This window comes from Caenorhabditis briggsae (assembly GCF_000004555.2).
Source record: "Caenorhabditis briggsae complete genome, chrIII, whole genome shotgun sequence".
In the NCBI taxonomy this organism is placed as follows: domain Eukaryota; kingdom Metazoa; phylum Nematoda; class Chromadorea; order Rhabditida; family Rhabditidae; genus Caenorhabditis; species Caenorhabditis briggsae.
This window is the reverse complement of record NC_013490.2, coordinates 7,193,225-7,205,047: the sequence shown is the minus strand read 5'-3', so window position 1 is coordinate 7,205,047 and position 11,823 is coordinate 7,193,225. Positions and strand designations below refer to the sequence as shown.

The following is an 11,823-nucleotide window of genomic DNA, read 5'->3' as shown; positions in this document are numbered from 1 at the left end:
TCTAAAAAAGTTTAACCAGGAAAACCAAGAATGTTTTCTATACGAATTGAATAACAAAATGTTGCGCTTCTTTTGAGCTATAGAACTCCTAGTGAAGTCGAAAACTGAGAGAGGAGTTCCATTTTTTCTGTAAAAATCTTGAAAAGTGGTCTTAATTGGAATATTTTCTTCCGGAAAAGTACCATATATGATTCTATGACCACTAATTAATTTTTCAAAAATCATTTGAATCATCTTGATTTTCCACATAATCAGATAAAAAAATCATGAAATTTTCCTCCAAAGTCATGTTTCTGGGTCATTTTAGTATTGACTTGTTAATATTGTTATTTGTCTCTCATTGCCTTGTTCAAACTAGAAACATCAGCAAGCTGGTGCTCCTACGGCGTGATTCAATCTAGTTTTTAATGGTCGTGGCTCCGCTCCTCAATTATTCCTAAAGGGTCATGTAAATCTATATTTCTTTTTCAAGTTTTTCAAAATTCGACAGAGTAACACCGGGACAGACAGACGCCTCTAGGGTTTTATATATAAGGAAGAAATTTATTTTTCAAAAAAAATTATTCATAAAGTTCAAGACACAGAAAAATGGTTCATAAATTTTTTTAATATTTCAAGCAGAAAAAATAGTCAAAAAGAAACCCAGATAGTTAAGTTTACATGTTTTTGGTGAAGAATGAGCAAAGTCACTGTTGTTGAGAACGACGGGTGGATCGACGAAGGGAAGTCTGGAAAATATAGTTGATACTTCTCTGATTTTCTGAGTTTTGAAAAATTCAATATAATTACATTTACTGCTGGTTCTTCGGGTTCTTCTAGCTCCTCCTCTACGTTTGCTAGCTCCTTTCTTGGTCTTCCTCTTCCTTTCTTAGGTGTTACCACAGATGATTCAGTAGCTTCCTGTTGATTAGCCGTTGATATGGATGGTTCATCTTCAGGAATCACTTTCATCGGAGTAGCTCGCGAAGTACCACGACGCCTTTTGTTTGGTGTTTCGGTATCATCTTGTTCAGTTGAATTCTCCCTTTTACGTGTTTCCTTTGGTGTGGTTGTCAAACTACTCAGTCTTGGTCTTCCACGCCTTCTTGGAGTTCCCGAAACATCGGACCCAGTAGGATGTTCCACTGATGCGGCACGACCCGTCTGAAACTTAGATATAAATACTCATAATAAAAAAAGAAAACAAGGACTTACAGATTTACGAGTTTTCCCTGATGGGACCACAGTTTCAAGTTGTTCTGAAACAGAAGAAGTTCTAGAAGCAGATCGGCGAACCGAAGTTCTTCGAGATCTTGGAGTTTCAGATGCCACATCATCCCGTTTGATCGAGCAAGATCGAGTTCTTAGTCTCGTGGATGGCGGTCCATCTTCTGTGTCGACGTTGGTCTTCACAGACGGTGTCTTCTGAACAGTTTTTGTCCGGGTCGTTCTCTGGAAAAACTTTTGGATAAATAAATTTGAAATTTAAAGACTTACAGAAGGCGGTCTATCATCCTCAGGTTCTTGTACTTCGGAGGAAGCTTCTACTGGAGCATCACTAGTTTTCGGTTTAACAGATACGGGATTCTCATGAAGCTCTTCTTGTTTTTCTTCTTCCACAACATCATTGTTTTCTTGTACTTCTTCTGTTTTTTGCTCTTCTTCTTCCTTTCCAACTTCTTCTTGATGTTCTTGCACCTTTTCTACATCTTCTCCTACTTCCTCTTCTACAATTTCTGGTTGGATTGGGTCTACATCATCATCTGACTGAACTTCCATGCTTCTCAGAATACCATCAGACACTTCTTCACCATTTGATTCTTCTTGTTTCTCTTCTTTGTCTTTCTCCTCTTCTTCTTCCTTTTCTTCTTCTTCTTTATAAGTTTCATCAACTGGTGGCATAACATCATCTTCTCTTGGCTCGAATGTGTCTTCTAGTGAATTCATTTTTTCAGGAGCCGATGTATCTTCGAGAACTTCGAAATCTTCTTGTTCTTCAAACGTTTTCTCGCTTTCAACACACTCATCCTCTTCTTTTTCTTGTTCAACGTCTTCTTCATGACTTTCTTCTTCTTCCTCTTCCATTACCTCTTCTTCTCTTTCCACCTCTTTTTCAGTTTCCATAGTTCTCGATCTTCTTGTAGTCATTGTTTCTTCTTCTTCCTCATCCTCCAGAATTGCAAAATTCAATGTTAATCCTTTTGAAGGGGCGCTATCTTCGTTCTTTTCAATCCTCTCTTCTGCAGGTTTCCGGACACTTTCGTGGAATCGAATCCGTCCTCGATTTCCAGTTTGTACAGCTTTTGCGGTCTTCAGAATACTATTCTGGGCTGGTAAAGGAGGTTCTTTTCCGCGTGTCGGAGACAAAAACTCATTAACATCGTCGTCTTCGAAGGCAGGTCGTTTGTAATAACGAGCTGGTGTCGCAATCAACATGTTAATCTCATTGTTTTCATGTGGATCACCTGAATGAACGAGACTCGTAATGCTGGAATTCTTATTATCTGGAGATTCTGGAATCGAAGCTACTGCTGGTTCACTAGCTTTTTTCCATAGTTGAATTTTCTTGGCTGTCTGAAATTATCAAATATTATCTGAATTCATAGAAGCAGACAACAAACCGGTGGAACAAAAGAAGCGGAAGATACACTTGAGCAATCATCGTCATCTCCTCCGAATGTTCCAGATTTCCTTTTTCTTTTCTGTTGATCACGAACAACTGCAACCATATCATCCTCGTCTTCAACTACTTCATCCAGCATTTTTTGTCTTTCAAACATTGTTTTTACAGTCTGTTCAATCTCTTTTTCCTTTGAGCTCTTTTGTAGACTTCTGAAGTGTTTCTTGTACATTCCTGGCATAAACATGGAGAGAAGTTTGTTGGATCGGATGGCTTCGGAAGACATCGCGTTGAATTTCTCGTTTTCAAACAGGTAAACTTGGTAAAGCATTTCAGATTCTGGATCGAGAACTGGTACTGGAAAAGGCAATCATTAGAAAATACCACTTGGATTTTTTACACTTACATCTTGCCTTCTCCATTTGGAGTTTCATTCTTTGCTCGAACTTCTTCAGATCTTGTTTGTTGATTGTCACAGTAATAGGAACACCTCCTCCCCATAACTTCTCGTAGCTCACTTCTTCTCTTTGCATTGAAAACACCTTCTCTCCTAGTGCTCGAACTTCTTCTGCAGCCTTGTTATCTGTCAATGCATTCTTTTCTTGGTCCAAAACATAGTAAATCTTCTCCAAATCCACTTCCAACATTTGATTTGTCATGATTTTGATCACCTCCATTGCAATTTGCTTGTCATTCAACTCGTTTCCAGAAGCACGAACCCAGTCTACCACATATTGAACTACAAGTTCTCTTTTCATTCTTTCTGGAAGGTTCACACAGAGAAGAGATTCCAAAAGATCTACAGGTGTTGGTGGATACCATTCGGAGTGAGTGATTCCGTCCCAGAATTGAGCGTTTGGAGCGAGACGATCCATGTTTCTTATCAATGCTTGGATGGGAAGCGACGACCTGAAATGCCGAACATTCAATTCATTTCAATAGAAATCACAATCATTTACGAGTTTCTGATAGCAGCAATTTTCCTCTTTGAGTGCATATCTCTCATCGTTTTTTGTCGTTCTTGATTCACAGGAATAATATCAAAAACAAAGAACTGATAAATGAGTTTTGTATGATTCCTCATGCATTTCATCGAATGAGCCATGTTGTGAAGACGGGAGCTTTTCAGGAATTTGGAGCAAGTTTTAAGATATTCGTAAACCACTCGGAACAGTTTGATTCCTTGAGTTATTGCATCTTGAGCAAGAGGAGAGAGATCATGTGATCTTCCTTGGAAAATCGCAACCATCTTATCAGAAATTGTTCTTTTGAAATCAACTGCTTCGTGGAGTGCCCAATCAGCAATCTCGGTTTTCAGTGTCTCACTAACATCTGAATTGCTCACTATTCCACATAATGCTTCAACTTTTCCGTAGTAAACTATCAGATTCAGAAGGACTTTCTGGTCAGATGACAGTTGAGAGTAGTTGATATCAGCTGCGCTCTAGAATTAATAAAATAAACGAATAAAAACGAATAAGAAGAAACAAACCGAGTTGGGAGATCCCGATAGAATGTTTTTCCTGACCATCCCAGCAGCAATGATAATCCCTGAAACGTCTTCTGCTGAATTGAGATAGAATGCAAGTTTCGAAGAGCATTTGTTGATGATCTGAAGATTCGATTATTCATTATACCTATTTTTGGTTTAAAAAAATACCGTATCCTGGATATTTTGAATTTTCATCCATTCAATCTTGGAATTTTTGGCCACAAAAACTCTTTCATAAGTTAATGCCGATGGGTAGAACAACTGATCCGCATCTGATATCATGCTTGAGAATCTAGAGACATCTGTGGCGTTCATTGCAAGAATCCCAATGTCATTCACATCTTCGGATGGAATATTTGATTTGATTGTTGATAGGAATGGACATTGTCTAAGAACAGTTCCATCCGTGGATACTTTTCCAGGAACTCTTTTGTAGTACCATGCATCAATATCAAATATGGCTCCCTCCACAATATACTCTGGCAATCCATTTGGATCATCTTCTGATGTCAACATTTTCTTTCTTTCGTATGTCAACAAAACTGAATTTCTATTTGAAGTTGCTCCAAACGTTTGTGATACATTAAGAGCCGATTCATCATGTCCTGCTCTTCTTTTTGTGGTAACCCAATGCTCTCTTTCCGTTACAATCGGGTTCACAGAAATCCATTTTTCTCCAAAAGGAATTTTATGTTCCAAGCAGGTGAGATAGAACGGATTATCGTATTTAAAATCTTCCTCTACTTGTTCGAGAGTCTTGAATGATCCACGCCACAGCTGAATCATGACTGGATGACGTGGGGAAGCACTGGAAGAACAATTACAACTATTTTCAGGAGAAGAAGGTAAACTTACTCTACTGCCGCAATAAAATATTCAAACTTGTCTGGATCATCTTCTGGTTCTAACGGAGCAATCTTGCGAATAAGTCTTTCATGTCTTAATTCGAGAAAAATCATTTGATTCGATGGATTCAAAGACGCAGCCAGAATACCACCCATTGATAATCCAACAAGAAGAGTACGACTTCTTGGCATCAGAGCAAGTGCCGAAATGTAAACGGCTGCTGTTGGGTAGTTCCGATAACTTCCATCGTTTTGAGTGTACTGTAGGACCGATCCTTCGATGAATGCACTCATCAAATTGATAAGATTTCTCCGGTCATTGTGAATTGGGACCACCAAACTTGCAGAGTCCTCAACCGGAGTTAGCCGGGCCAAATGACACTGCGAATCTTTACATCCTAAAATATATGAGTGTATGAAAAAGATTCAGCCAAACCAAGTTGTACCAATAGCCACCACATGCTGCCATGTCATCAATCGATGATACAATTTCAAAACTTCTCTGTTAGCTCGTCTGGACATATCTGCACACGAGAACAATGTCTTGATTACAGTGATTTTTGTAGGAATATCAGCCGAGTGGGTCACTGTCATCATCGGTTGATCTTCTTTTGCTGCAAGAGCAACCACAAAATTTTCAGATCCCCATGATTGGCGTGGATCTTCCACTGCAACCAGGATTCCTAGCTTTCCATCTGAAATAAAAAATTCGTAGAAAGACCAGACTAATATTTTGGCAAACCTTCAGTTGGAAAATAATCGACATCCACAAGTTGGCATCCTTCTGGGAAGACATAGGAATGTGTGATTCTTTCCCATTCAATATTAAAAATTTGAACTGTATTTCTCTTGAAATTTACAATATATGGAAGCTGACAGCCTGGAAAATGGAATTATTGATCTGAACCTCTCTTTTAAAATTTGAAAAAAAAAAATTACCTATCGATGTTTTCAGAATTATTTGCTTTTCACCACGCCAACAGTCATACTGGCTGTAGGGTTGGAAAATGGACGAATTTTCGTTGTCCATTCTGAAGAAAAAAAAATAGTTGAATGGTTTGTTTCGAAAAGGATAAAAAACAATTTCAACACTTGTTGGGGTGTCTTCTCCTATTTACGATTCGTATTCAAACGAGCGGGAAGAGATAGTTGGGGAGGGACGCAAACACGAAGACCGTCAGTTACGGACGGGTGGGAGACGGGGGAAGAGGAGTCATCTGTAGAGGGGGCAGGTGGTAATGGGGGACAAATATTGTGCACTCTTGGAGATATACATCAAGGTGTGATGGGGAAAGTAATGAGGGAAAGTCGAAATAGGTCAGGATGTGTAGGAGGCAGACCATTTCCAGATTCAGACGTTCAATGTTGTTTTCCTGGCGTTGTATTTTTGAACTTAATTGAAATTTATTACAACTTTCTCAAACCTGAATAACGAACTTTGAGCTGGGTTCCAGATAATACCGTACTTTCCGGTGTCCCAAAAATCTTTTTTGGATCTTAAACACCGTAACCGCTCCAATAGAATGCCTCCGGAATGAACTGGTCTATCTAATTTCCTGCGAAAGATATCAAAAAGTTGTGGACTAATGATTTGTTTATCATAATATCAGAAGTGTTTAGTTAGTTGACCAAATTTTGATATCTTGCATAGAAATTGAGATAATTAAGCTCAAACTTTAATTTAATTTAATTTAATTTATTGACCAGGTGAATAAAACATTAGAGGGCAGGACATGAAAGACTCAGAAAAAATGCCCCTCACGAGGCCGATCTGAGTAGGGGAGGGGAAACGGGATAATTTAGATATTTGACACAGAAAAGATGTAACCGGTAGAAAAGGAAAAATAGGGAGCAAATATATCAATAACGGGTAATACTGGAAGAAATTAAGAATTCAAACTCGGAAGGTAGGAGAAATCGGGTAACTTGGGAAGTGATGGCGTTCCACAGGGGAACAATTGAAGAAAAATAGTCAGAGGAGTAGGGCTGAACAATAATTAAGTTCATAGGGCGACGCGGGGAGGAGGAGTATATGACATGTGCATTAAGGTTAGGAAAGTAGGCGGAGTCATTTAAAAATTTATAGAGAAGAATTTGTTGAGCTTTTAGCCTACGATGTCGAATGGAGAACATATTGAGGATAGAGAGACGATCAGAATAGGAACTGTACTGGATATTACAACGCTGGAAAATACACTTAGAGAAAAATCTTAAGGGAGATTCTAGTTTTAGAGCAAGGCGAGAAGAAGGCGGAGGGGAATAAACTACAGAACAATATTCAAGAATCGGGAGAACATAACATTTGAAAAGATGAATGTAGAATTCTGGAGACTTAGATCTAAATGACTTTAAGAGTTGTTTGGAACGGAGAAGAGCTAGAGATGTGATTTTGTTGATGTGAGCAGAGAATTTGAGAGAGGAATCAGTAATGAGTCCCAAGCCCGGACGGAGGAGGAGGGAGTAAGTGTGACACCCGCAACAATGTGAGGGCCCTTCTATAACAGGTTTTACGGTAACTCATGAGTTATAAAGCAAGTTATAACTCAGTTTTAGATAAGGTTATCAAAAAACTAAAAACTAATAAAATGTTTGCAATGTTATCAGTAACGTCTGACCAGTTTATCGATTTTTGACATTCTTTATTGTAGGAGTTAGTGGAAATTGGGTCAACTTGTTAATATGGGGATGATAGTTACCGTATTTGCTCTAATTGGAGCTCACCGAATCCTTCAATTTTAAGTTCATTTATTTCGATTCATGAAAAAGATATCAAAAAATGTTCAACGTACAAATTTTTATCATAATAAATATCACCAATATTTTATCAGTTGACACATTTTTATATCTTTCACAGGAATCGAGATAATTGAGATCAAAGTTGTTAGTTTGGGTAGGCTTCTATTAAAGGAAATCAAGATTAGAGGATACATATGAGGCAGGCCTGTGCGGCAACAAAATTTTTTCGGCAATTTTCGGCAACAAAAGTTTTGCGTCTTTTTTTAGTAAAATCGATACGTAACTCACCTGAAAATGCTTCTATCAGGCTCAGAACTACAGAAAATGTGTTTCATAAGTTCCTTAAAAAAGTAATTACAAAAATTGGCAACTCAAGACCACATTTTTTATGCAAACTATTTCTCTTTAGCAATAGAGGGTATTCCAATGGTTGAAAATATTTGTTCCGATTGTGAGTTTTGAAAATAGTGCGCTCAACTTGTTAGGCAACTCACGACACACGTTCCCTAGAGATTTGAGACAGATTGGATAATTTTTTTGATGAGTTGAGTCTCATGATAAGTATCTATTTTTCTCCTATGCTCACAAGTTTGAAGCTCATTTTTAGATCCGATGCAAGTATTTTTGATGATTATTGGGACAGATTTCCTCTAAAATTCACCCTGAGGGATGATGGTGTTCAAAATTTGATTTTTCGAACTTCGAAATAATTTTTTTGACTAAAAAAATTGTGAAAATCTCTAAATTCCAAAAAAATTTCAGTTGCCGAAATTGCCGAAATTTTTTTGCCGAAATCGGCAACGGCAATTCGGCAACTTTTTCTTCGTTGCCGATTTTGGCAACGGCAAATCAGCAACAAAAATTCGGCAATTTCGGCAATCGGCAATTTGTTGCCGCACAGGCCTGATATGAGGTATCAAGACCAATTTTAAAGATTTCTTTTCCATGCGATGCTTCTATTCATGGAAATTTCTTTTTTGTCGGGAAAACAACCAGTTTTCAAAATTCATTCAAAAACGTTGGTTTCCTGATCTAATACCAACCAATCTAAACTTTTTGTAATTCCAAAGAACACAGAGAACTGGTTTAACTGTCCTGCAACGTGGAGTGTTAGCCAGAAGACACATAAGTCCTGAAAAACCAGAAGACAACTATTTCAAAAATAGCAGATGTTTGCAGCGCCGTTACATGCTTCTCCTTGTGATGGTAGTTTTTAGTTCATTTTCATCTGATTAGAGAAGATTTTCACAACATTCCGTCCAATAAAATTCAATTTCCATTCTCCCAAATTATAATAGAAGTTCTTGATGGCAGAAGGTTCCTGGTATAATTTCTGAATCAAAAATATTCAACAATACATGCAGATAATGGTACAATAGAACTTCCAAAAGGAAAAATAGTGGGTTACACATGGCAAGTTGTTCGAAAACTTGGAGAAGGAGGATGTGGAAGTGTGTACCTTGTCAGAAATTTAGAAGATGACACGGAAGCAGCAATGAAAGCAGAATCAAATAATGCAAATGGAGGATGTGTTCTTAAATTAGAAGTTGCAATTCTCAAAAAATTAACAGGAAAACCACATGTGTGTAAATTCATCTCAGCTGCTAGACTTACGGATTTCACTTATGTTATCATGACTCTACTCGGAAAGAGCTTAAATAAAATAGTCAAGTAAGGAGGGGAACTGATCCAGAAGTTTTAGAATACTTTGAGTTTTCAGAAGAGTTGGACGACAACTAACAGTTTCTGCTCAAGTCCGTATCGCAGCAAATATTCTTTTCTGTCTGAAACAAATTCATGATGTATTTACGAATTGGAGAGAATTCTTAGAATCAATATGGTTTAAACTTTCAGATCGGATTTATCCATCGAGACTTAAAACCAGCTAATATGGCACTGGGATACAAAACAAACTCGGAAGAATGCCGGTTTTTCCATGTTCTAGATTTCGGACTTTCTCGCCAGTACTTGGTACCTCATTCCGATCAACCAAGCAAATTTATGATGAGAAAACCTCGGGAAAGATCTCTTTTCAGGTAATAATAATGAAGACTATTGGATTCCTTTTTCGTTTTCAGAGGAACAACCAGATACTGTTCAATCAGAATGCATGATCGGGCTGAACAAGGCAGAGTCGATGATCTGTGGAGCATGTTGTACTTGCTCGCGGAACTGAGGGGACCTTTGCCGTGGTCATCTCAAAAGTAAACGCTTCTCTTGTTGATTTTTTTATAAAGTTGTTTTAGTGATAAGAGAATTGTCGGTGAATTGAAAAGACTTCATACAGACGAAGACGTTCTCCAAAACTGTCCAATGGAGTTTCTTGAGATAGCAAAGCATCTGAGGTAAACATCAGTTGTTTTAATAATTGAAAATTGATATTTTCCAGAAGCCTGACATATTTTCATCGACCAGACTACCATAAGATTTTCATGCTGTTACTCACCGTGATGCAGAAAGGATACTTCATTTGAAATGACACATACGACTGGGAACTTTTGTAGGATGAATACCTTGAAATTCCGTTCCAGTTATCATTTTCAGACCATCGGATACTCCGAAATCCGTACCCAGATCAATTTTCAATTATTAAAACAACTCCGAAATCCGTACCCAGATTGTCGGTGAATTGAAAAGACTTCATACAGACGAAGACGTTCTCCAAAACTGTCCAATGGAGTTTCTTGAGATAGCAAAGCATCTGAGGTAAACATCAGTTGTTTTAATAATTGAAAATTGATATTTTCCAGAAGCCTGACATATTTTCATCGACCAGACTACCATAAGATTTTCATGCTGTTACTCACCGTGACGCAGAAAGGATACTTCATTTGAAATGACACATACGACTGGGAACTTTTGTAGGATGAATACCTTGAAATTCCGTTCCAGTTATCATTTTCAGACCATCGGATACTCCGAAATCCGTACCCAGATCAATTTTCAATTATTAAAACAACTCCGAAATCCGTACCCAGATTGTCGGTGAATTGAAAAGACTTCATACAGACGAAGACGTTCTCCAAAACTGTCCAATGGAGTTTCTTGACATAGCAAAGCATCTGAGGTAAACATCAGTTGTTTTAATAATTGAAAATTGATATTTTCCAGAAGCCTGACATATTTTCATCGACCAGACTACCATAAGATTTTCATGCTGTTACTCACCGTGACGCAGAAAGGATACTTCATTTGAAATGACACATACGACTGGGAACTTTTGTAGAATGAATACCTTGAAATTCCGTTCCAGTTATCATTTTCAGACCATCGGATACTCCGAAATCCGTACCCAGATCACCAACTCAGAAAGTCGGAAGCCGCGAAAGAAAATCAAGAGAGAAGTTAAGTAAAGAAGATGTAAAAACTGCACGGAAGATGAGTGATGAGACCACTAACGACAATAAAGTGAAGACTAGTAGAGAGAAAACAAATCATCAATCTGCTGAGAAGTCGAGTTCGTCCGATCCAAAAGCCGGAGAACAGAAACAAGAATATATGAAACTTCTACCATTTGATCTCGATTTCTTCAACTCTGATCCGATCGGCTTTTGAATAAAATTTATCCCGAATATCCTTACAATTAGTTTTTTGTTTTTGTTTTACATATATGAACCCGGTAAAAGAAGCGCTGTCAACAATTTTTTTTTCTAATTTTTTTTCTATTTGACGATATGCTACAGTAATACTTTAAAGTCGCGTATTAATGGGGTTATTCACCAACATGTAGAAAAATTCGGAGAAATGGAGAAAATTCCGCGAAACCGCGGAGAATGAACCAATCTATTGTCGAATTAAAAAAAGTGACACCTCACGCTCTCCCACAGAACAATTCCGAACTGCAAATTGATTTTTGATCTACAGTAAAAAAGTTTGGCGCGATCACAATTGCAGGTCTAAAACCATAATTTCAGAATTTTTTATCTGATTCTGTGGAGTTCCAAGATAATTCAAATGATTCTTAAAAAATTAATTAGTGGTTATAGATTCATGTATGGTCGTTTTCCGGAAGAAAAAAATGTCAAAAATGGTCATTTTGAAAGTTTTTTACAGAAAAAATCTATCTCCTCTTTCAGTTTTTGACATTTCTAGGAGTTCTATAGCTCAAAAAAAACCGTAATTATTTTCTCTACATTTTCTATGTATAATTT

The 11,823-nt window shown here is 37.6% G+C and overlaps 2 protein-coding genes across 2 annotated transcripts; one reads left to right on the top strand and one right to left on the bottom strand.

Moving 5' to 3' along the window:
* Window positions 1-686: 686 nt before the first annotated feature.
* Cbr-mel-28 lies at window positions 687-5,966 on the bottom strand (the record flags this gene model as incomplete). The annotated part of the gene is made up of 13 exons (XM_002642001.1): window positions 687-728; window positions 790-1,143; window positions 1,195-1,431; window positions 1,477-2,553; window positions 2,601-2,956; window positions 3,006-3,508; window positions 3,559-4,043; window positions 4,092-4,211; window positions 4,260-4,899; window positions 4,947-5,334; window positions 5,383-5,631; window positions 5,679-5,816; window positions 5,876-5,966. 13 exons carry the CDS (start codon window positions 5,964-5,966, stop codon window positions 687-689), a joined length of 4,680 nt encoding a protein of 1,559 aa, XP_002642047.1.
* Window positions 5,967-9,167: 3,201 nt separating this feature from the next.
* CBG17985 lies at window positions 9,168-11,227 on the top strand (the record flags this gene model as incomplete). The annotated part of the gene is made up of 11 exons (XM_045243969.1): window positions 9,168-9,343; window positions 9,393-9,474; window positions 9,527-9,708; window positions 9,751-9,876; window positions 9,919-10,017; window positions 10,062-10,119; window positions 10,290-10,378; window positions 10,423-10,480; window positions 10,651-10,739; window positions 10,784-10,831; window positions 10,939-11,227. 11 exons carry the CDS (start codon window positions 9,168-9,170, stop codon window positions 11,225-11,227), a joined length of 1,296 nt encoding a protein of 431 aa, XP_045096359.1.
* Window positions 11,228-11,823: the final 596 nt, after the last annotated feature.